Source organism: Aquarana catesbeiana, linkage group LG07 (genome assembly GCF_042186555.1).
Source record: "Aquarana catesbeiana isolate 2022-GZ linkage group LG07, ASM4218655v1, whole genome shotgun sequence".
Classification (NCBI taxonomy): Eukaryota; Metazoa; Chordata; class Amphibia; order Anura; family Ranidae; genus Aquarana; species Aquarana catesbeiana.
The window spans coordinates 69738779-69765254 of record NC_133330.1 but is presented as its reverse complement, the minus strand read 5'-3'; the positions used below and the strand labels follow the sequence as shown (position 1 = coordinate 69765254).

At 42.5% G+C, this 26476-nt stretch overlaps 1 protein-coding gene across 1 annotated transcript in view; it reads right to left on the bottom strand.

The window, feature by feature from the left end:
• DCP1A (decapping mRNA 1A) overlaps positions 1 to 26184 on the bottom strand; it is a 147768-nt gene extending 121584 nt beyond the window's left edge. Inside the window, exons 1-3 of the mRNA XM_073592308.1 lie at positions 25065 to 26184; positions 16818 to 16858; positions 14605 to 14732 (exon numbers count right to left, since the gene is read on the bottom strand). Coding sequence (XP_073448409.1) covers positions 14605 to 14732; positions 16818 to 16858; positions 25065 to 25382 — 487 coding nt within the window. The 5' untranslated portion in view covers positions 25383 to 26184. The remainder of the gene's footprint in view (positions 1 to 14604; positions 14733 to 16817; positions 16859 to 25064) is intronic.
• Between the last annotated feature and the right edge of the window lie 292 nt (positions 26185 to 26476).

Genomic DNA, 26476 nt, shown 5'->3' with positions numbered 1-26476 from the left:
ATCTAGGGAAGGGGTCTCCAAACTTTCTAAACAAAAGGGCCAGTTTACTGTCCTTCAGACATTAGGGGGCCGGACTGTGGTCAGTGGGAATAGAAAACTCCCCAGTAGGAGTAAACAATGCCCCGTCATTAGTTTTAGTGGGAAGAATAGTGCCCCGTTGTTGATTTAAAAATTAAGAGAATACCGTGCTAAGTAATACGTAAAGAGTATAAACAAGTAGCGGCTCAAAGTGAGATACACACAAGAAAGAACATAAAATAATTAAAAGGAGCCACGCTAAACAATAAAAAACAGAAATGATAAATAATCTATATAACACAGATGAGTGTGCATAAATCTTGAAACATCTTTCAACACCATAGACTCGTGAACCACCACTACATGAAGTGCGTGCTTACCAAAAAGCAAACTATCATAAGCTTGCAGTTATCAACCCAGCCAGGGCCTTTATCCAGGAGGTATTGGAATACCAGCTCACAGACAGATACTTGATATGATAGGGCAGGAACACTCGCCAATCGACTCAGGATGACAACACGATGACAACAGCACGCCACTCCTCCCAACGCGCGTTTTGGCACAACCCGACGTTATCCTGGGGCACCCAGGACAATGTCAGATTGTGACGAAACACGCATCGGGAGGAGTGGCGTGGTGACGTCATCGCGTTGTGATCCCGAGTGGACGGGTGTTCGCGAGCCGGCCTTTAACCTTGATGTTTTACTATTCACTTCCTGTAAGTGCAACATTTTATCTTAATAAAACTGTGTGATATGATTTACACTATGGTGAGCTCCTTTCATTTTTGGGTAATGCCTGGTCTACGTCCATGAGTATTGAATAACTGAATCTTCCTGGTCGATTGGTGAGTGTTCCTGCCCTATCATATCAAGTATCGGTCTGTGAACTGGTATTCGAATACCTCCTGGATAAAGGCCCTGGCTGGGTTGATAGTCGCAAGCTTATGATAGCTTGCCTTCCGGTAAGCACGCACTTCATGTGGTGGCGGTTCACGAGTCTATGGTGGTGTTGATAGCCGTTTCAAGCTTTATGCACACTCATCTGTGTTATATGGACTAATTTATCATCAAATTTCTTTTTTATCGTTTAGCGCATCTCCTTTTAATTATTATCCCCATTGTCGGCATCAGCGGGAATAGTGCCCCATTGTCGGCATCAGCGGGAGGAATAGTGCCCCATTGTCGGCATCAGCGGGAGGAATAGTGCCCCATTGTCGGCATCAGCGGGAGGAATAGTGCCCCATTGTCGGCATCAGCGGGAGGAATAGTGCCCCATTATTGATGTCAGTGGATGGAATAGTGCCTCAAGGGCCAGATAAAGGCCCCCGGGCCGTAGTTTGGTGACCACTGATCTAGGGCAGTCTGCATTCACTCCTCCAGACTGACATCCACCCATCAAGACATATTACCATAACTGTTCCCAGGAACCAGCCCAGTCCACTGCTTGCATCAGAACTCGTAAGACAGGGATGGTGCAGTGATCAGTTTTCAGGAAGCTATACACAGCACCCTTCCAGCCCTTCCCCCCACCCATGAAATGCCTGCATTGCAGAGAAGCACAGAGACCCAGTGACACCATCACTGGGTCTAAAATAAGGTAATGAAGTTTTTTTTTGTTTTTTTTTTTTTATTAACATTAGCATGTTGGTAAGCAGGCATAGAAGGAACTGAGGCAGGCAAAATATTAGCAGATAAAACATCAGCTGTAATCTTCAGTGTTCCCATCGGATCCAAGTGTGTGGCTGCTTGTAGGGAAAAGCTGGCTACTTCTAATATTCAAAATGTTTTAAAAAAAAAGGTGTTTAAACCTAAATGGATTTTGCTAATTTATAAACTAACAACAAATCTTACAGTGCCCTCTCAATTCCAGCTGCACACTGAATAGAAGTATCAACTTAAAGTTCCACCGTACATCTCTCAACCTTCTGCAAACCAATGAGTGCTCTTCAACAGCCAGAATCGGTGCTCTCATAGGTGGAGTTCCAGATCAGAAAAATTGGGTCTGTTCATTGTGTTTTTAGGCTCATTATGCAGTTAACGCGAATAAGCTATATGAAAAGTATGACCGTATATTTGTATACAAAAGACCTGAATGGGCTCCCACCCCCTTATTTTAATGCCAAAAATCATTCATCAGATGTAGTGCAGTCCCTGTTTATACTGCCCATAAATTAGTTATTTATGGGAATTATTTATATTATATAGCATTTCAAACATTTATTATGGCACAGAGTATTACAGACCATAGTTACATAGTTATTAAGGTTGAATAAAGACACCAGTCCATCCAGTTCAACCTGAGAGAGTGTGGGTGCGTGTCTACAAATGATCCCTATTTTTATTTAAGGTACCCATATAGCGCCATCAATTTATGCAGCACTCCACACGTACATTGCACACTCACATTGGTCCCTACCCAGAGCTTGCAATTGTGTGCTTATACAGTAGATTTTTTCTTTTATTTAATGTGAACTTTAATTTTTTTTAATCACCCTATTACGTTGCATTGAGAATGATTTTTGTTGGAGTATACTTTTGTTTTTATGGATCAGGGTTGAATTGTATTATATATTGTGATATTGGGATCTGTGCAGATGCACTAAATAGAACAGATTATATGTATGATCCTCTTCGGGATAACATGGGTATACTGCAAGTTGTATAAGGAATGGAATCTTAATAATGTACAATCTCAGCAGCGCTATGATTTTATAGGAGGTTATGTTTTTAACTTAAAATAAAATACATTTTGCCTTTACACTTGCCTATAAAGTCCCGCTAGCTAGAAAATGGAATGTTTAGTACATTGAGGGATGTTGGCAGCTGTGAGTTCCAGTACTCTTAAAGGAACCATATTTTTCATGTACGATAACCTTTATAGATAATGTTTATATACGTTTTGTTCAGTGGTAGTGTGGCTACTCTTTAGGACAGCTCTTTTATTGGTTTTCTGTAATTATATGAGGTGCAGCCTGCAAATGGAGTAGTCTGAGACAATTGTTGTTAGCTATATAAATATTGTCAGACATTCTAACCCGTATTTTTGATTTTGCCTCTCTTGCGGAGATTTCCCATCACTTCCTGTCCTGACAAATTAAAGGGAAATCTTCCCAGTCAGCAATGAAGTATAGATATTTGCCAGCACACCATGGATCTATAGATTAAAGTGGGGTACACACTAAGAAAATCTTGCGAACATTTGACAGTCAAATCGAAACCGATAAAATTCGTACAAAAACGCTTACGAATATTCTCGAATATCGAATATTACGACAAAGGCTTTTTTTTGTCGTTTATTATTTCTGATCATGCACAGCCAGATTTTTCTTGCATGAAAACGGTACACATTAACGAAAATCATTCGTTCTGTTCCCGTAGGAGCAATATTTCGGAGTTGGTGCCGTCTGGGATTTTCGTACAAAAAAAAAAAAAAATACATATAATAAAATTATATTATTAAAAAAAGCCCTTTATCTAAAATGCTGCACTTTCCTGTTGATGTGATCATTCTTCAAAAAAAATAAAATAAATATAGGTTTGGATTTTATTTGAAGATCGTAGTGTGCTAGCAAATATCTACACTTGACTGTGTAGGTTCCAGTTCCCAGCTGGAGGTTGCTGCAGCGCCCATCTTCCAGGAATGTGCAATATGGAATAATGGAGGATCACAGTCAGCCCAAAAAAAAAAAAAAAAAAAAGCCTGGAGACGGGTTTTCTATGGGGATCACATACAGCAGGTTGCCACTGTATAGCGAATTCTGAAATGCTATTCTGGGATGACCAGAAACGAGAATGAACCTAGTGAAGTCCGAACATGACCCAGATCACTATCTTAAAGTGGTTCTAAAGGCTGAAGGTTTTTTTTACCTTCATGCATTCTATGCATAAAAGGTAAAAAACCATCAGTGTGCAGCTCCCCCCTCAGCCCCCCCTAATACTCACCCAAGCCTAAATCGCAGTCCACCGATGTGCACGAGAGCAGCAGCTCTTCCGGATCTCCCCCTCCTCATTGGCTGAGATGCAGCAGCAGGAGCCATTGGCTTCCACTGCTGTCAATCACAACCTGGGAGGAGGGGGCGGGGCTGAGCCAAGCCCTCTGTGTCTTATGGACAATGAGAGCTGGATCAGGACTGAGCAAACACGAGTGCCCACCTAGCAAGCAGGTTGCTAGGAGGCACTTGGCAAGGAGGAGGGGCCCAGACTGTCGGCGGGTGACCCGAGAAGAGGAGGATCGGGGCTACTCTGTGCAAAACCATTGCACAGAGCAGGTAAGTATGACATGTTTGTTTTTTCTTTCATTGTTTCCCCTTTCAAACACTTTAAAGTAGTTCTAAAGGCCGACTTTTTTTAACTTAAATGTATTCTCTGCATTAAGGTAAATAAACATTCTGAGTGCAGTCTCCCTCCCCATCTCGATCTAATGCTGTGCACAAGAGCAGTGGCTCTCTCTGTTCTCTCCCTCCTCATAGGCTCAGAGACAGTGGCTCCCACTGCGGTTAATCACAGCCAGTGAGGATGCGAGCCACGTTTTGTGCATCAATGTACACACAGAGCGCAGCTCAGGAGCATCATCTCATTTTGTACCAGTGAAGTCCGTATAAACCTTATGTAGGTACTTTATGAGATATACATTTTGAGGTGTGGCACTGTGTCGGTGGCCTTTTATTAAGTAATCATGTAGCATTTACTTCCTGGAATCCATCTGTCTTTAGCTTAGACATGTAGGCAAGAGAGTGTGCTTAGCTGAGAAACCCCCTCCTCCCCTCCTGAAGACTCCTGGGATGTATGACATTTTTTGCCTAGGCCTGGAAACCAGGAATTAACTGAACCAAAAAAAAAAAAAAAAAAAAAAAAAAAGGGAGAGAAGAAAAGAAAACAAACAAGTAAATATGATAAACTTTCCCATCTAAAATACTAAATCTATCAGCATAAGGATTAAAAATAGTCAATGTTGACTGAAAGAGTGAAGTTCCGCTTTTTAAAAATAGATTCCCATTGTTTATGATACCAGTGCGTTAAACAAAACATCATTGTTATATCTACTTTATTTTTCTCATTTTGGATGGAGTGGAGAGGGATTAGAACACCTGTCAGGTTTGTATTGCGTTTTGTGCCCCCAATAGGGAAATTCACCTTCCTGCTTACTTTCATCAACGAGAGGGAAAGTGAAAGAAAAGCTAAAATTTTGGGTTGTCTCCAGAACAGGAATAGAAGGAAATTTTTCCAATGGGGGACTTCAGTTCTGGCGACAACCCTTTGTATCGCTACATACCTACAGACAGTGTGGACATATTTACCTGTCCAGCCTTCCCTCCCCAATAGATCCCATCCCTCTCAATACAGGGCACCCGCCCCCTCCCTCCCCTTTGCTCTACCCATGGGAAAAAACTAAATCCCAGACTACACATGAAAGATCTTGCTACTTATTTTTTATCACAGTTGTTATCTACTAAGGCCCTTTTCACACTTGTGCGACTTGTCCTATGACTTTGGACTGCAAAGTCGCATGACAAGTCAAACTCCATGATTTTCAATGAGTATCAATCAAATCTGTGCAACTTCAAGTCGCACTGACTTCACAGTAGTCCGTGTACTACTGTGGTCCTACTTTGATGCGAGTTGAGGTCCATAGACCTCAAGTTTGAAATCACAGCAAAGTCGCGGTAGTGTAAAAGGGGCCTAACACGATTACAATTGGATTATTTACTACTTTACTTCTGTTACAATTTACAGAAAGACAAACCATAAGGCAGACCTGTGAGCCTGTATATGCCTTTAGTTACTGTGCTTGGTGTCCAGGTTTAAAGTGGTTGTACACCCTGTACATCCACTTTTACCTACAGGTAAGCGTATATTAAGGCTTACCTGTAGGTGATGGAAATATCTCCCAAACCTCCACGGTTTAGGAGATATTTACAATAAAGCCATGCGCCAATGTCTACGGCACATGTTCACTTTAGAAAAGGCAGATTGTGCCGTTTCTAAAAGGGGTTATGCCGTGACTGGTGGCTCCCGCGCGCATGCACAGGAGTGACGTCACGCGACTTCGGCCAGTCACAGAGCCGGAGTTTGCGACCTCGGAAGGAAGAGGGGTGAAGATGGACGCTCGCTGCTGGTGGGGACAACGGTGACATCACAGGCTTTGGTTTCAGGCAAGTGAATCATAATGGGCTACTATGCGATGCTTTACCTTTGCAGGGAAATAAAGAGGAAGTAAAACCCATCAGGGTTTACTTCCTCTTTAAGAAATTGTACATCATATGCAAAGCATGTTCATGTAGTACTGCAAGAGATCAAGCATTTAAGGCCTCATGCACACTGGACGTTTTTACAGCAGCTGTTTTTGGCTTCAGACGTTTTTTTCTACAGTCAATAAACTCCCCATCATGTTATCCTATTTGTCCATGCGAACATAGGCTGTTATCAGCACTTTTTGGCTGGGGCGTTTTTTGGCTTTAAAAAAAAACCCCAAAAACTAGTGGGTTCCGAGAGGAGTTTTTCAGCTGTAAAAACGCTCTAACCTCAAAAAAACGTTGATAAATGCCGATAAACGCTCAAAAATGTGGCTCACCAGCATTTTTTGCACCATTGGGGAAAAAAAAAAAAAAAAAAAAAAAGAAAAAGGACGCCAATGCGACAAAACGCAAAAAAACCGCTAACAAGTGCTATTGCAAAAATGTTGACAGACTCACTGTAAAGCTACTGCCATTTTTATAACGTTATTTTAACGTCCAGTGTGCATGAGGCCTAAATGTTGCTCATTTTGTTTTCAAACCTATCACCATGCAGCTGATGTAATTAAGGTATAAACAATACACATGTAAAAAGGAATAGTGGTATGTCAACTTCCATTATGGAGCTCATTAGTGAAAAGGCGACGATGCAATTCAATGTTCCTAAAGCACAAAAAGTACACAACTAACTAAAAACAAAGAAGATTGTAGCGACATGATTTGTTTCGTGGCAAAAAAAATCTAGTCTGTTATGGGAGTTTTGCCTCAAGCCCACGGACGTTTTTACAGCTGCTTTTGGGAGCGTTTTTCACAGCTTAAAAATGCCTCTCCATGTTAGCCTATGGCCTCATGCCCACCAAGGCGTTTGGGAGCTGTAAGTGGCATAGGTGTTTTTAAGCTACAAAGATAAAAAAACCCAAGACCAGCGCGTTCTTAGGCACCAGCACTAGAGCTGTAAAAAGTGTTAAACGCGATTCACACACTTATATTGGCATGGGGCCAAGCCACCCCATGACGCAAGTTGGAGGCCACGCCCCATCATGCCCTAGGCAATGACGTCACAAGGAGCATGGCCTCCAACTTGCGTCATCGGGTGGCCCTGCCCCATGCCAATATAAGTCACTGCACACGGCGGACACAGCATAACACCGGGAGATCGGGTCAAGTCAACATCGGAAGAAAAACAGAGGGAGAAGACCCTGCAAAAGAGCAAGAAGATTGCACAGAGGGGAGGCGCGGACCGGCAGAGGGGAGGGGGGCCATCCTTGTTAAAAGGGGGCTTCCAGATTCCAATAAGTCCCCTAGTTGAGGGCATGTGGCCTGGTATGGTCCGGGTGGGGGGGGGGGGGGGGGGAACCACACGCAAAATTTTGCCAGGGTTCCCCTTCAAGATTCTCAGCACACAAGACGCACCGCAAGATGGATCATCTTGATCAGACTTCTGGTGCGACTTCTATTCAAATCAATGGGCTCCCATAGGGAACCATTGATTTTGAATAGAGACAGAGAAACACGTCTGAAAGCTAGCGTGGCTAAACGTGCATTGACGCCAATGCAATATGCGCATAAAATTTAGGTTTTTAACACAGATTTTTTTGCTCTCGTCGGTACTAGCTTTACAGCTCTTTTTTTAAAAATGCCCATGGGCATGAAGCAAGAGGATGCAAAGTATTTCTGCACATATTTTCTTGCATCATTTTGCTAGAATATAAACATAAAATGCATTTTATATATATTTTGTTTTTTTTCCCCCATTTAAAAGTCAATCTTTTTATTCATTTTGGATAACGAGAGGAATGGTAAGGATCTTTGTCAGGTTTTTGTTTTTTTCTTTTGCAGTTTTGAGTCCCGATTTTACTTTCTGTCCCAGAAACGCAACAAAAAGTAAGAAGAAAGCGCTACAAAAGTAAAAGTAAGAGGACATCCAAGGCCTCATACAGACACAACGTTTTTAAAGCTGCTGTTTTTGGCTTCAGGAATTTTTTTCTGCAACCGGTAAACTCCCCAGCATGTTATCCTACGTGTCCATGCACACACAGGCTGTTATCAGCATTTTCTGGCTGGAAAAAAACCCCAGAACTAGTGTGTTTTAAATGATTGCCAACCGCCTCAAGCAGATATACTGCGGCAGAATGGCACGGCTGCGCAAAACCTTGTACAGGTACATCATCCCCTTTAAGAGCTGCCAGAGCGCGCGCCCTCTGCACGGCGGGGTACTCCATACGCATGGCCGTCCACGTTCGTGTGCACGAGAGCCAGCACAGGGATTTGTGTGTGTTAACACACAAATCCCTGTTCTGTCAGGGGAGAGTAGACCTATCGTTTGTTCCTACTAAGTGGGAACAACGATAGGTCTTCTCCTCCTCCAGTAAGTCCTACCCCCATATTATTTAGAACACACATTTAACCCCTTAATCGCCCCCTAGTGTTAACCCCTTCCCTATCAGTGACATTTACACAGTAATCAGTGCATTTTTATACCACCAATCGCTGTATAAAAGGTCAATGGTTCCAAAAATGTGTCTGATCTGTCCGCCGCAATGTCGCAGTACCGCTAAAAATGGCTGATCACTGCCATTACTAGTAAAATAAATAAAAATGCCATAAATCTTTCCCATAGTTTGCAGACGCTTTAACTTTTGTGCAATCCAATCAATATACGCTTATTGCGATTTTTTTACCAAAAATATGTAGAATATATATTGGTCTAAACTGAGGAAGAAATTTGTTTTTTTAAATACATTTTTGGGGATATTATAGCAAAAAAGTAAAAAAAATTGTTTTTCTTGTACGATACCAGATTGTATGATTTTTGTTTAATCAGTACAGTTTTTGTCTAAAAAAAAAAAAAAAAAACAAAAGTTCACTTTGAATCTTTATTCTGTCGTACGAGAACTTTTGTAACTTTAGTAACCTATTCATTTTCGATAGGAGACTAGTATGCAAAAACAAAAAGCAGATGATCGTTTGTCTGATAATCTTATCGTATCGTACCAGGCTTGAGGATGAACAATACAAGCAGCTGCAATTTTATGACAAGCAGTTATCATGCCATCTGATTAAGATGCTGAACTAGCTTTCATCTACATTCTTCTTCCTCACTGATGATTGTAGGTAAGCATGATTAATTAGCATACAGTAATTAAAACAGCTCAGCAGGCGTGAAAAATCCATCGGTCAACCCTGAATGTCAACAAAATCTGTGTCCGCAGAACAAGCACCTTGTACTCAGCAGCAGCGATCAGTGCATCTCATACAGCTCTGATTAAAAAAAAAAAATACATTTCTTTATTTGTAGCAAGGATAGAGCACCACGCACTTATGCACTTCAAAAACAGTATGTTTTAAATCAAAGCCAAAAGAGTAAGAGCTCCATTGTTCAAAATGCGTAAAAGGCTTATTGTTTGATGTTTTTAACAAATAAAGTTGACTTCTATAGCAACAGTCTGTTAAGCACTACCCAACCTTGAAATTCTACCTCAAAAAGCTTATACTTCACGGATTCAATTTTATGTTCTCATGCTGCAGCTTGTTTTATTTTTTTTTTTATTTGAGGCATATAACAAAGTATAACATGCATTCAAAGCTCTCATATCTACAGGTGAGGCAAAATATATATATATATATATAATGCAGCTCAGTTTTTCGGCACTTGAGTTCCTTCATCTGCCACCTGTTGTGGCCACCGGGATAGGGTGGTGTCATTTCCTTGTTGGATTTTTAATTTTATACTTTAGGGAAAACAAAAGCTAGGAGGTTAACAGAACAGAGTGGCCTATGTGCTTGGCCATAAGGGATACGTCAGTACCCCTACATGCAGGGGTTTAGTGGAAGTCATTAAACACGGATTGCAGCTTTGAGTTTTAATAACTCTCCTTGCTGTCAAAATATTTACAGAGTTCCTAAGAGTCCTTTCATTTGCCGCTGTAAGATCAATATGGTGCTAAGCTTATTGATCTCAAAAAGTGGTTAAAGTCGAACTAAACTGCTTTGTATTTGGTGGGCTCAGTTTCCTGCTCTGACTACCTTTCCTCCAAAAGAGATATTTAAGTTATTGGTGCAGCATGTTGGGCAAAGTAAATTTCTGGCCTCTTATGTGTCATGGATACCCCAACAATGACCTCTTATTGTGACAATTCCTGACTCATCCAATGTTGCACTGTCACACCCCCCCCCTCACAGTTGACACAACAGGTGGCAGACCGGGAAACCTGCATGCAGATCTCACCTAAAGAGTCCCCAGATATACATTATATTGCCAAAAGTATTGGGACACCTATAATTTTATATATTAATGGCATGTGAGAAGATACACTATATTACCAAAAGTTTTGGGATGCCCCTCTTTACACGAACATGAACTTTAATGGCATCCCAGTCTTAGTCTGTAGGGTTCAATATTGAGTTGGCCCACCCTTTGCAGCTATAACAGCTTCAACTCTTCTGGGAAGGCTGTTCACAAGGTTTAGCAGTGTGTCTATGGGAATGTTTGACCATTCTTCCACAAACACATTTGTGAGGTCAGGCACTGAAGTTGGACGAGAAGGCTCGGTTTGCAGTCTCCGCTCTAATTCATCCTAAAGGTGTTCTATTGGGTTGAGGTCAGGACAGTCAAGTTCCTCTACTCCAAATTCGCTCAACACTATATTGCCAAAAGTATTGGGCCACCCCTCCAAATCATTTGGTGGAGGGGGATTATGGTGTGGGGTTGTTATTCAGGTGTTGGTCTTGGCCCCTTAGTTCCAGTGAAGGGAACTCTTAAGGTGTCAGCATAAGACATTTTGGACAATTTCATGCTCCCAACTTTGTGGGACCAGTTTGAGGATGGCCCCTTCTTGCTCCAACATGACTACGACCCGTGCAAAGCAAAGTCCATAAAGACACGGACGAGCGAGTATGGGGTGAAGGAACTGGACTGTGCCATTAAAATTAATGTGTGTGTAAAGGCAGGTAGGGAAGAACGCAGAGATCTGGAAGCCGCACACCGGTCTGATAAGTGCCTTTATTGATAAAAAAGCTGGATCATGGAGATATACAAAACATTACGGCAGAAGTGTACAGGGATCATCTGACGCGTTTCGCACTCACGAGTGCTTCCTCATAGCTTGAGTGCTAACATGAGCTATGAGTAAGCACTTGTGAGTGCGAAACGCGTCAGTTGATCCCTGTACACTTCTGCAGTAGTGTTTTGTATATCTCCATGATCCAGCTTTTTTATCAATAAAGGCACTTATCAGACCGGTGTGCGGATTCCAGATCTCTCCGTTCTTTCCTGCCTTACTTTGCATCAGCCAGTACATGGGAATCTCCCTTTGAAGGATGTTGCTCGTTTTTCTTTCCCACTGATTTGAGCCTACCTGAGTGGTGGAACCCTCTCTGCCTAGTTTGCATCAATGAATATGTGTAAAGGCAGGCCCAATACTTTTGGCAATATAGTGTATATATGAAAAAAGGGGGTTAGTATCTACCAAAAAAAGTGAAATCACTTTTGAGTGGACCAACCTATTATGAGGGCCAAATATTAGAGGGTATTATTGTCTATGAACCTCCTTTCAGCAAATTTGTTTATTTATCAAAAATAAATAAGATAATGAAACACAGGCTTGTGCTTGGACCACACAGCAGATGACTGGGCCTTCCCATTAAAAAAAAAAAAAAAAAAAATTATATATATATATATATATAAATATATATGACAGCAGTACAGGGAGAAGTTCCCCCCACAGGGCTGTGACATTCATTCATAGAGTTCTGTGAATGAATGAACTACAAGTCCCAAACTCATTTGCAGCTGTTGGCTTGTAGTTCTCAATGAACTACCAGGGCGCTGTTGAGCGCTATGGTAGTGTATGGAGTCTTCCTCTCAGTGTGAAACTGCCTGCCGTACGATGTACAGGTAGACAACTCACATGAACGCTCTGCAGGAGAACTGCATGGCATCAGCGATTTGCTGATCGCTGGTGAAACACTCTCCAGGCTACTAGAAAAAAAAAAAAAAAAAGCACATTTTTTTACTTGCAAAAAAAAAAAAAAAACCAAACCATGCATTTTTTTATTTTTTTATTAAGTGAACTATTCTTTAATGGTGTCAGTGTTCTCTGAGTCACCGACTTGCAAACAGTTTGCAGATTGAGAGTTGTAACTTTGCTTGCTGACCTGCTTACTTGTTTAAAGACAAAGCCTCAGAAAGTCATGCAGTATCTTTAGGAGGGGGTCAGCAATTGAGGCCTACATTTCTTTAGGTTTCCTTGAGTATTTGCATGATCTTTGGAATATCTGAGTGTTACATTTTAGGACAAACTAGAACAGCCTCTCAACCTTTTTACACCAGAGGAGCCCTTGATTGAAGGTTTAGAGTAGAACTATAGGCAAACATTTTTTCCCCCATTTTGGATAGAGCAAGGGAGGGTAGTAATCCCAGTCAGATTGTTTTTTTCTTTTTTTGCCATCTGTGTCCCATTCCAGAGATTTCCCTTCACTTCCTGTCCCATGGCCAAACAGGAATGAGAGGAAATCCCTGCAAATTAAGGGAATCCCAAAGTCACTAGAACTAGTGACCCCATTGGAACATTACTGGCAATCAGAATGCCCTCCTTACAAACGGTTAAAAATATCACGGGGTAATGCTTTTGGCACCATCAGATAGGAGGTCAGTTGGCAAAAGCTCAGGGAACCCCTATTAAACTCAACAGAACCCTGCTTGAGAATGGCTGCATTAGAACAATATACTAAGGTTTGGGTGCCCTGGGATATTTATTCACTCAGGTCGTCTCCTTTGCCCTGGTTCACACCAGTGTGACTTGTCTTACGACTTGACAGTTCAATATCACATGACAAGTCGCACCCCATTTGCAGAAATGGAACCATTTAAGTCGCAGCTTGTTCCTGCACCCTTATCTATTTCTGTGCGACTTGCATGGACATCTGTTAAATAAAGTTGCACAGATGTCAGTAAGCCACACATAAAATTGCACTGATAGTCGGCTTACTGTAGCGAGACTTCAAAGCCGCACTGATGTGAACCAGGACTAAGGCTCCATTCACACTAGCGCGTTTTTTGATGCATTTTGCAGAAATGCACGGGAATTTTTTAACATGGGTTCCTATGGAACATGTTCACATCAATGCCTTTTTGTTTCTCTGCATTTTTGGAAAGGGTCAGGGACTTTTTTTCATGCAAAATGCAGCGTTTTGCATGTAATAGAATTCAATGGACAAGCATCAAAAACGCAAGTGCACCGTTTTTGCTGCTTTTTTATTTTTTTTATTTTTTTTTAAGACTGTAAAAAAAAAAAAAAAAACGCAAATCGCGGCAAAATCGCGGCAAAAACGCTGCAAGCATGAAAAAAAAACCTCCAAAAACGCTCAAAAGCAACATGCATAGGTGTGAATCGAGCCTAAATGCTTTATGTAACTCCATGTTAAAGCCAAACATATGTCTTGTATACCTACATTTCAGTTGCCCATTTTTTGCATGTTTTATATTTTTTATTATTAGATTAGCATAAAGACAATGCCCACTTTTCTTATAACATACACATGGAAAAGTTCAAAAGAGTCAAAAGGAGAAGTGCAGGAAGTTAAAAAAAAAAAAAAAAAAAAAACTAACATGCTCACCTATATGGCTGTAGCATTGCTCCGATGCTGCAGCTGTCCCCTGCAAGAGCTAAGCCCGAAAACAGAGCAATCTCGTGACCACTGATCGCTCAGTTCTCGGGTCCGCACTGAGAAAAGTGACAGTCACTGCTGTTTTCTGCCTCTCCAGTGCTCACTGGAGTGCTAGGCTGTGGAGGGGGTGGGAGCAGCTGGCTCAGGCTCTCAGCGGTGTGCTGAGAGGCTGAACCAGCTGCCAGTTGGGCATCTGGGTGGATTCTGACATCATTGTTGGGATACATCCAGAGACTGGAGTGGCTCTGTGACATAAGCCGACAGCGGACTTTAGTGCACTTACTACTGCATGCCTGTGACGCAAATGAGAAGTATGACCAAACAAGCTTTGGCCATACTTCTCTTTTTGCTAAATACTTATTAGGTTTTATAATATTGGCCATACTTCTCTTTAAACATCCCATAAGAAAGCAAAAATGGTGGACCAACAATTAATGAAGAAGGGGTGCAGCCATGCCAATGCTGAAAAAAAAAAAAAAAAAGCCATGGACTCTATTACTTTCGACTAAGTTATCAGGAGGCTTGCTGACTTTTGCTGGGTTTCCAAAGGTCCCAGCCCTCTCCCTAGCTAAAAGCATGGGCCACAGATTTCTCCTAATGCATGGGAATACATAACTTTCTCACCATGTACAGAATAAAAAAGCAAGTGCAGAAATTTACATTACATAATTAGCAACACTCACAACTTGAGTTCCGGTACAGCAAGAAAGGTTCATGAAGCTGAAATTCTAGATCTTTGTTGACAGGCTCCACCAAATTGTGCATGTTAAGGCGGTTCATTATCGTAAAGCCATGGTGCGGAGATGCTGACCTAAAAAAGTAGAAATAAGAATAAATGGACTTGGGTGTTTTCTATAGCTGCTTGCAAAAGAACAAATTATGATTTCAACATGGGAGCTTTTAGACCTAAGCTGCTAGCATTGGGCAACATAAAGTCTTAGAGCCTACAGACATTTGAGAGGGGACCGAAAAAACTGCAGCTGTACATTGGGGTTGATTTACTAAAACTGTAGAGTGCACAATCTGGTGCAACTCTGCGTAGAAACCAATCAGCTTCCAGATTTGTTTTTGTCAAAGCTTAATTGAACAAGCTTGCATTTAAAATCCGATTGGCTACCATGCACAGCTGCACCAGATTATGCACTCTCCAATTTTAGTAAATCAAGCCCATTGCACATGGTCTGGGTGTACACTGTGTATATATATTAGTAGCTTAAAGTGTATTTAATGCCAACTTTATTTTTTGGATATTATTTACACCTCCAAAATTTTGTATGTGAAACAGTTAAGTTTACAAAAAATTACCGGTATTTATTTTATCTGTGAACTGCTCCACATACACCTTAGTAAAGGTGGACAAAAGAAGTCTTCAGGCAAGGACCCACTGGCAGGTAAAAGCTGGTAAATAAGAAATGACCGCATTTTATCTTTGCAGTTGTCAGTTCTCCCGCTGGTTGACGGAGCAACACAGCTCAGTTCTTTCTGTGGATTTTGTCATGGTGTTCTATTTTTTTTGGTGTTCTTATTTCCCCCCCCCCCCGGCATGTGAGCGTTTGGTGGCGGTCCTTTAAGTGGAAGAGCAACCTTATGAGAGTTTTATTAAATCTCCTTGGTATTGGGATAATTACCTAGCTTTTGCAGTCTCATTTGCTACATAGCAAGATCAATGTGGGGCTAAGAAGATGATAATCAACAAGTTGTTAAAGTGGAATGAAACCACTTTGGGGTTGATTTATTAAAACTGGAGTACAAAATCTGGTGCAGCTGTTCATGGTAACCAATCAGCTTCTAACCTCAGCTTGTTCAATTAAGATTTGACAATAAAACCTTTAGAAGCAATAGAAGCCGATTGGTTTCTATGCAGAGCTGCACCAGATTTTGCACTCTCCAGTTTTAATAAATCAATCCCTGTGTATTTTTGTGTGTTTGGTGGGCTCTGGGCATACTTTGCAAGCAAGCACAAAATACTCACACAGTATGACACTTATACCTTTCTGTGTCCAGGGTTGTATGCTTGTGCTCATGTTTATGCAGGTACTTGCATATACACATGCATATAGTTGCGCACTGCCATTAACTTGTATAGGCAGTTGTATGCAACTGGGCAGGGAAATGAGCTGGAGTTTACGCTATACGCCCATATCCACCAGGCCTAAATTCACTTATCCTTTATGATCACACACCCTACAGTAAACCATCCTTCCCCAGCATCCTACTATCTCAGCCAGCTCAAAGAATATTTCAGCTGAACGCTACACCTGCACAATTGATCTCTACAGAATTCTATAGGAGTCCCTGGCTCAGATGTCCACATGGAAGCCTATGGGGTACGAATGTGCAGGTAATAGAAGATAATAGCTGTAGGTTCCCAACACTGCACCAAACAAACTGTGGAATGGCGTTAAGAAAACAAATGGGAAGGGGGAGGATCAGTTACTATAATTTGGGAGTGCAAAAAGGAGACATACATTTATGCCTTAATACAACGTGTATCTGAGGATCTCCATCTATCACGTTGTACTTCAAATGGGTTTTAAATCTCTCAATAACAAACATTCGATCACCAGTGTAGGCCTAGCCCAAGCTTTCAACAGTCTTCTGTAGTAGGATAAAGCTGGCTAGACGTGGAGCAAAGTGCATCAGGAACGTGCCAAAGGCCAGTTCCCGATGAGCCGGCTGACATACGCTTAGTGAGTTCCCCTGTGAGCCCTCTCCCATCCAACATTCTTCAATTGAAGAATGTTGGTCAAACATAGGTATTCTGAAAGCCACTAGTAGTGCAGGCTCCAGTGGTTTGTCAAAATGCAAATTGTTCAGAAAAAACAAAAACTAATAGTGTGTTGCCAGCTTGCCATTTCACATTTTTAGCACCAACTCTCCATGTAATCATACGTACCTTGTATAAACAAATAAGGTCCCTTCTATGTCAGTCTTCTCCTGTTTAAAAGAAAATATATTTTTACTATGTTAATCTTAGCCCGTGGACCTAAAAAGACCCAGACATATAAACAAAACAGTTTAATCAAAAGCACATTATTTTTTTTGTACAAGAAAGAATACTTGCATCCTCTGCCACCTTTGCCACTCAATGCTACTCTGTTGTAGAGAACAAAAAAAAAAAAAAATCGAAGACTGCATACGTACCAAGCATTCATCCATGGGCACAAAGTGCCCTAAACATTCATACTGCTAGGTGCGCCTTTCAGCCTCTCAGAGTTCGACAAGCTGCCAGCAGTGTGGCTGAATGGTGAACCTGCGCCCTCCATTTGCAGCTAAAACGCTGGAGCCCCAGGCACCGGAGCGAATCACCTAATGTGCATAGGGCCTTAAAGCCCAACTCCAACCAAAACGTTTTATTTTGGATAGAGCCAAGAAGGGTTATAACCTGTGTCGGGTTTTTACTGATGAATGTCTGATTCCCAGTTGGAAAGACTCCCCTCACTCCCTGTTGGGACAGGAAGGAATAGAAATTCTGCAAGGGGGATACAAAACATTTTTTTTTTTTTTTTTTTACAAGGGCAGGGAAGGGTTAAAACTACAAGCGTTTTTGCTTTCTTTTGGCTGTCTGTGCATTCCTGTTTCTGCTTCTTCACAGAACAAAAAAACACTTCTTGGCTGGAGTAGTCCCAGCTTCAGTACCCCAAATGTACAAGCTGCTGAGCCTCAAAAAACACACACCACAGTTCCATTTACATACTATCCACAAGCGCCATCCTAGGCAGACTTTGTAAATAGCAGGACATCTGCTTTCCTCTGATGCATACATAGAAAATTCCATTTAAAAAACGTGAAGTAGCCTTTGTATCTGCATGCTAATAACACAATGGGGTCGATTTACTAAAGTCAAATCTCCTTTGCACTACAAGTGCACTTGGAAGTGCAGCCGCTGTAAATCTGAGGGGAAGATCTGAAATGAGTGGAAGCTCTGCTGATTGTATCATCCAATCATGTACAAGCAAAAATGCCGATTTTCCTTGTATGACCCCTTGGATCTACAGCGACTGCACTTCTAAGTGCACTTGCAGTGCAAAGTGGATTTGCCTTCAGTAAACAACCCCCAATGTGTTCGCAAATCCAACAGCCACTTCCCTAAAGTTCATTTTTTGGGGTCTCCTTGCACCCGAGGCCTGATTCACACCTATACAGTTTGCATATTGCAGGTGCACTTGGCGTTTTTTTCAATACATGCTTTTGATCCATTGAAGTCTATGGAACCCAAAATCATAAGAAAAATAAAAAAAAATAGGAAACCATGTTAAATGGACTGTAGGGTGTTTCTGCAAACGCACTAAAAAATGCATAGATGTGAACCAGGCCTAAGGGCTTGTTTGCACTTGTGGTCAGGGGTGGTAAAATTAGGTAATCGAGACGCAGTTTTGCCCCATCCATTAGGCTGCAAATGCAAGGGCGCATCTGTATAAACAGCATAGCTGCAATGATTTGTGGCAACAAATATACCCCAAATACTTTTTCACTTTTTGCACAATTTCGCAATGATGCAAAGCATTCTTTGGTTGGACAAGGTGAAGAGCCTGGCATCACAATACCATGTCCTCCAGTCAGAGAATGATTTGCATTTATTAAAGGAAATACAAAGCAATCTCTGAATGGCGCTGTGCCGAGCGGCCAACCTCCTGTGTTCACTAAGAAGCAAGACAGCTGCTCAGCATGGGACCTGGACACTAGTAAAAAACTGGATTGGGGTGTTCAGTACAGTGATTTTCAGCTTCCACGGGGATCCCACAGGTATGGTACAATGGATATAAAAAGTCTACACACCCATTTTAAAATGTCAGGTTTCTGTGATGTAAAAACACGAGACAAAGATAAATCATTTCAGAACTTTTTCCACCTTTAATGTGACCCATAAACTGTACAACTCAATTAAAACACCAACTGAAATGTAATAATGTGGTTGCCTAAGTGTGCACACCATCTTATAACTGGGGATGTGGCTGTGTACAGAATTAAGCAATCACATTCAAACTCATGTTAAATAGGAGTCAGTACACACCTGTCATTATTTAAAGTGCTTCTGATTAACCCATGGTCCGCAGAGAGCTTCCAAAGCATCAGAGGGATCTCATTGTTAAAAGGCATTAGTCAGGAAAAAAAAAAAAAAAAAGAATTTCCAAGGCATTAGATATACCATGGAACACAGTGAAGACAGTCATCATCAAGTCATTGTTGTGCCATATTTGCATTACCAAGAACTGGATGTCCCTCCAAAATTGATGAGAAGAAAACTGGTTGGGGGGCTGCCAAGAGGCCTATAGCAACATTAAAGAAGCTGCAGGAATATCTGGCAAGTGCTGGCTGTGTGGTACATGTGACAACAATCTCCCGTATTCTTCATATGTCTGGGCTATGGAGTAGAGTGGCAAGATGGAAGCCTTTTCTTAAGAAAAACATCTAAGCCCGGCTAAATTTTGCAAAAACACATCTGATGTCTCCCAAAAGCATGTGGGAAAATGTGTTATGGTCTGATGAAACCAAGGTTGAACTTTATGTCCATAATTCCAAGAGATATGTTTGGCACAAAAACAACACTGCACATCACCAAAAGAACACCATACCCACACAGTGAAGCATGGTGGTGGCAGCATCATGCTTTGGGGCTGTTTTTCTTCAGCTGGAACACGGGCCTTAGTCAAGGTAGAGGGAACTTCATGTTTTAGTATGACACAGATCCAAATTCACCAAAAGATTATAGTTTTGGAATGGCCCAGCCAGAGCCCAGACCTGAATCCCATTGAAAATCTGTGGGGTGATCTGAAGAGGGCTGTGCACAGGAGATGCCCTCGCAATCTGACATATTTGGAGTGTTTTTGCAAAGAAGAGTGGGCAAATATTGGCAAGATGTGCCATGCTGATAGAATCAAATAGGAAAAATCAAATAGGTGCTTCAACAAAGTATTAGTTTAGGGGTGTGCACACTTATGCAACCATATTATTATTTTTTTTTTTTTTTTTTACTTCCCTCCACCTAAAAGATTTCAGTTGTTTGTTCAACCGAGTTATACAGTTTATAGGTCACATTAAAAGGTGGAAAAAATTCTGAAATTATTGATCTCTGTCTCTATTTTTACATCACAGTAACCCAACATTTTATATCCACTGTATATACAGAATTCCATTGGTTCAAGCTGTAATCAATGTAACTATGTAAAAAGAGCTATATCTAGAATTCTTCTCTCTGAAATGAACCACTGCGGATTGCTTTTCAGAGGAGCGGTAAGGGCTGCTGCAAACGTAAACTACACATAGATTATGTGATCATGGCCTAGGCCTAGTTAGCAGATTATGTTAGAGATCAAAAGTTTGAATATTTGGGTTTCTTCAATAGTCCTCCACTGTTCTGCATGTTTAAATTAAATTAACAGTTAATAGCTTTTCTAGTTTTCTAAAATACAACACCCGTTCAGGCACACATTGAATTGTGAATCTCCCAAGTAACATTTGTCTGCTGAAAGGACCGGTCCACTTAAAGGGGATACTTGAGTTGTAGGTGGAGCATGTGGGCCGAGTTAACCTCTGGACTCTTGGGTTTAAAAAAAATGCCAGCATTATAGGCGTTTGGATTCAGCCTGTAAAAGCCCCTCTATGCAAGTCTAGTGTCCATGGACACATAGGCATTTACAGGGGTATTAGAAGAGGAGCATTTATAGGGTGAAAATAAATCCCTGTCAAAGGTGTGTTCTTAAAAGAAGCTAAAAAAAAACCAAAAAAAAAAACGTGGAACGCGCCTAAACACTGGACAATTCTAGCGTTTGACATATAACCATTTGACCTTCAGAAGATTTACCCCCCTTAACGACCAGGCCATTTTTTGCATTACGGCACTGTGTTACTTTTTTAACTGACAATTGTGCAGTCACGCAACACTATACACAAACAAAAATAAAACAATTTTGGAAAAAATAAAATTTATTTATATATATATATATATATATATATATATATATATATATATATATATATATTTTATTTTTTCCAAAATTGTTTTCTTCATACCCTCCCCGTCAGAACTGCCTTGTTTACATAGGCAGACTGTCGTTCTGGCTCTCTGCCTAACATCGAATCCACGATACCAGCAGATCAGCTCCAGCTGTGTATAAGCACAGAGGAAGTGGGGCGTCAGTGCTGTGAAAGCACATCCTCTACCCAGAAGTGTCAGATCACATACTAGGTACGTGATCCAGCGCAGCCGCCGTATATGTATGTTACACGGTCGGCAAGTGGTTAATGCATCCCAATGGCCAGAATAAATGTAAGACAATAGAATTGTGATCTGGTGCCTAGTGATGCCACGCCGCCATCACCTTATATTCCATAAATAAAACAAAACATTTTTCCATAATGAGGCATAACATTTTGGTAAAAAATTATTTTATTGCATAATCGATGAAGATCTTTTACATTGGGCATCACTAAATGGCGGATTTTTGGTCCGGATCATGTTGCTGTCCTATCCAGACCGCCATTTAGGACCCACCTTCCCCATCCCCCCAAGCTTTGGCCGCTGTCATTCTCAGCAGAGCGAAGAGTGGCAGGTTAGACAGTTCTGAATGGCGGGCGAGGGCTGCAGTTGCAGTAGTTAACCAGCAGGTGACTGGTTGCTAGGACACAGGGCAGTCCTAACAACCAATCATCAGCTTGTTAAGAAGAAAAGGTAAATGCGGTCGCTCCTACCCACTATTCAGAACTGCATAGCCCAGGGGTATTGAATCAAAATTCACGCAGGTCTGATCTGTAAAATTTTCTTCCAACCGAGGTCAGAATTGCACGTTTGTGCGTGGACTCTTAAAGCACAATCCCGTTCTTTCATCAGATCTGTTCCCCCCCCGAAATGTCACAATTCCCCCTTCACAGCAGTGTAGACAGCCCACCATCACATCACACCCCCCTCCATTCACAGCTCACATTCATGTCACACCCTCCCTTTCCTCACATCGATGTCCTCTGCCCCTTCAAATCACACCGCCCCCCGCCCCCGCTCACAGGGCTGTCCTCTGTCCTCCCCTTCACATTACCCCCCCGACAGCGGAGTCCACTGCCCCCCCTACAACTGTGTCCTCTCTTCCTATTACACCCCCACAGCAGTGCTCCGGGTCAGACACCTTGTGGCTGTTGCCATTTGGAGGGGTTATTTTAGTTCAATTATCAAGCCGATTTGTACGTTTTGTTTTATTAAGGATATCCATATAAATAGATATTGCATCCCCCTTTTTATTTAGGGAGTGCTTGAATACATTTTGTGAATTTGTTTACAGATTTTACATTGGGCATCTACTCCAGAAGAAGCGAAGCAACATGCACAAAACACGTCAAGGTATATTATTATTATTTGATGTACCTATTGTTATGTTTTAGAAATCTGGCAGTGTGGAACATGAATTACTATATGAATATGATGATTGAACACCGATATACTGTATATTTGGTAATGAATCAGCTTGTTCTTTTACTAACGCTTCTATTTAGGTATAAAATCTTCAGCAAATATGCAATATGATTGTTTTTTACGAAAATGTTATGCCCCATTTAGAGCGGTAATAAACCGCAAAAAAAAAAAATATTCTCCTTGCAAGTTAAGAGCATAATGTGCTAGTATGCATTGCATACTAGCACATTATGATAGCCTCTCTCGAAAACAAAGCCCTTCAGCAGAGTGCTGTCACGACTCCCCTGGGACTCCTATCTTCACAGGCAGGCTGCGGCCGAGCTGCGATGATGTCACTCCCGCACACGTCCACGGGTGGAACGGCTGCAGCACGGCTCTTGCTACGGACGGCACACCGTTCATTGAGAGCGCAGTGCGCTGGTGACGTCACCGAGCTGCAAAAGTAAATATCCCCTAAACAGTGTACATTTACTGTACCTACCGGTAAGTCTTATTATAGTCTTACCTGTAGGTTTAAATCATTAAAAAGCCTTCACTACCACTTTAAAGTGGAAAAATGTTTTGTTTTATGTATGGTGTGGTTGTATTAAGGAGTGATTTCTGAACCAAATCCTGACTATGGGTGCGCAGCAAGTTCCCTCCCCCATGGGGGGGGGGGGTCCCACCAGTAAGAGCCGGTTCACACTAGAAGCGGCACGGCAACTTGCAAGACGACTTCTGTATAGAAGTCTATGCAAGTCGCCCCCAAAGTAGTACAGGAACCTTTCTTCTAAGTCAGAGCGACTTGCGTCGTTCCGATTAGAACGGTTCCATTGTACAGAACGGGAGGCGACTTGTCAGGCGGCTAGGTCGCCTGACAAGTCGCCCCCGTGTGAACCGGCTCTAAATGTTATTTACCTATAAGGCCCATTTCACACAGGTGATTCGATCAGGTCTACCGGTTAGACCTTAAGGAGGATCTGATTGGAAGGTCCATGCATTCCTATTGAGGAGAGTGCAATCCTACCTCCCGATCTGATCTACTGAAAAAAAGAAAACGGAAGGTGATCGATCCTTCTTTGTCTAGGTGGATCGGGGGGCCGTCGGGTGCAGGCGGACAGCAGAGTCTGTTTACTCCCGGCCGATTCCCCCATCTACACATTCGAGGTGGATGGGGGAATCCCTCCCGCTGTGGTATTGTATTCTGACAGCGGGGAGACTTCTCTACTGTCAGAATACAGTGATCAGTGTTGCCGGCTATAGCCGGTGGCATTGGTTGTTCAGTAAAAAACTGACAGGCTGGCTGTACACAAGTCAATTGATAGACCGACTTCTGAACAACCAGCCTCCTCATACGTAGATCATAATGTGATGTCAGCAGACTCATGTGACACTTTAGAACAGTGGTCTCCAAACTGCAGCACTTTACTTGCCTTTTTCAGGCCCTTGGGGTATTATTCCTCCCTCTGACACCAACGATGAGGCCTTTATCCCCCCCCGCTGACACCAACGATGAGGCCTTTACCCCCCCCCCCCCTGCTGACACCAACGATGGGGTACTTATCCCCCTCCCCCCACTGACACCAACGATGGGACATTATTCTTTCCACTGACAACAAGGATGGTGCAAACATTCTCCCTCTGACACCAACAATGGGGCAATAATAGTTCCCCAATACCAAAGATGGGGCATTGTTTATGCCCATAGATGCCAAAACAATTTTCTACTTGGGTCTGCCCCCTAAAGTTTGAAGCACAATAAACTGGCCCTTCATTTAGAAAGTTTGGAGACCCCTGCCCTATAATTTTCCTCTATGCTCTGGCCCCAGCTCCTCCTCAGGTTATGTAAAAGTGAGAGGCAGAGGAGCTGGGCCAGCACAGACCGCGCACCTAGGGTCACATCTATGGGGGCAGGAAAACACATGCAAAAAAAAAATAAAATAAATAAAAAAAAAAAATCACGTGTTCTTGACACGTTGAAAAACGCGCTGCACTGTAGCAGACGCATGAAGGTGCCATTTAATGACCACCACCCCCCCAGCATGTTCACTTGCGGTGTTATTTCATGCACAGTGCCGCAGCACCATGTGATTCAGTGCGCTGCAATTCCCCCCCCCCCAAAAAAAAGTTGGGGATTTGTTAACTTTGAAATGAATTGGGCTGCTCTACCTGCGCCGTGTACAGACAGCGATGTGATCCCGGGTGATAGGCACTCCGAGGGGGAGAGGGCTGTGACAGACAAGAAGGGAGAAGGGAGAGGGCTGTGACAGACAAGAAGGGAGAGGGGAGAGGGCTGTGACGGACAAGAAGGGAGAGGGCTGTGACGGACAAGAAGGGAGAGGGCTGTGACGGACAAGAAGGGAGAGGGCTGTGACGGACAAGAAGGGAGAGGGCTGTGACGGACAAGAAGGGAGAGGGCTGTGACGGACAAGAAGGGAGAGGGCTGTGACGGACAAGAAGGGAGAGGGCTGTGACGGACAAGAAGGGAGAAGGGAAAGGGCTGTGCTGGACAAGTCCCATTTTCTAGAAAGTTCTGAGTGTGGGAAGGAAGCCCTGGAAGTGATGTTTCTGGGTTATGACTTGTATAGAGTGGTGACAGGTTCTCTTTGTAACTAGAAGGCCATGACAAGAGGACAGCTACACACACCTCTGCTATCACCAATGCACACTGTGTGCCTGATATTGTCCCGACCATCCGGGGTGTCCCCTATGTATACATATATAGCACAGGAGACCCCTGACTCCTCCGGGCTCACTCACCCACTCATTGGCCTTAGCACTGAAGATGTACAGGGCCACCTGTCCGGTGACATCCACAATGCCGCTGATGTACGGATCCGAGCGGCGCAGAGCCGCCAAACTCATCTCATGCTCCACTTTACACCGCGACTCCATCTTGCATCGACACTCCGGCCGGTGCACCATGCTAAACCTTCCTCCGCTGCCACATATAGTTCCGCGGGGAGGAGGGTTCCGCCCGCTGTGGAAGATCTGCTGAATGCGGCTGTCACAGACTTCTTCCACTCTAGAGACCACACTGGAATTGAGGAGCTGTGCGGTCCCTTCAATACAGATCATTCTTTCCTACTATAGAGAACACACTGTTGCTAAAGTAGAACTAAAGGCAAAACTTTTTTTTTTCATTTGGATAAAGTAAAGGATATAACCCCTGTCAGTTTTTTTTTTTTTTTTGCCACCTGTGTCCCACTGGGGAGATTTCCCTTCACTTCCTGTCCCATAGCCAAAACAGGAAGTGAAAGAAAATCCCTCCAACATGAGGAACTAGTGTCCCCATTAGAAGATTTCCCCACTATTATTATTCTGGGGACAATCCAAAATGTGGGTTCTTCTTTACTTTCACTTTCAAAGATAATGTTAAACAGGACAAGTAGAGAGAGTGAATCTCCTTAAAGCGGAGCTCCACTCATGAAATTCATTTTGCATTATTCAGCTGCATTAAATACAATTAACAACATTTGGAAACATTTTTTTTTTTCGCTCACCTTTTCATGTCTGTTGCCAGGGGGTCCCTCGTAATCTGCCTCTTCCTCTCCATGGCGCCTGATGTAATTTCCCTCGGTGCCCGTGTTCGCTAGTGCTCCTGGGAGATGTCTGTCATCATTTCCCTGGAGTCAGCGGGCAGCGCCGAACCGAGGGCTTGGTTGCCATCACAATGGGGGTGGGCACTTCCGATACCGCTGCCCGTTGTGATGGTAACGTCAGAAGTGTACGGCGCATGCGCAAGAGCGAGCGTTGCACGCTGTTTGCTCAGCTGCACCAGAGCCCGGAGGATAGTGCTTGTGGGCTTCACATGCCCACAAGCGCTAGGGAAACTGCCAGGAAAGAGGAATATAAGATATATTCCTCTATGAAATCGGCAATCGAGCGCCGATTCAGCACAGAAATGTAAGTGCTATAAATAAGTGTTAGAAACAAAAGATATTCCTCCTAAAAAAAAAAGTGTTCTTTTCTTACTCTACTCTATCCAAAACTAAAATGAAAATGTTACCTTTAGTTATACTTTAACTGCTTGCCGTCCGCCCTTATAGCAGTTTAACTGGTACAGGGCAGCAGCTGTGCACCAAATCACATATATACAGTATCTCACAAAAGTCAGTACGCCCCTCACATGTTTGTAAATATTTTATTATATCTTTTTATGTGACAACACT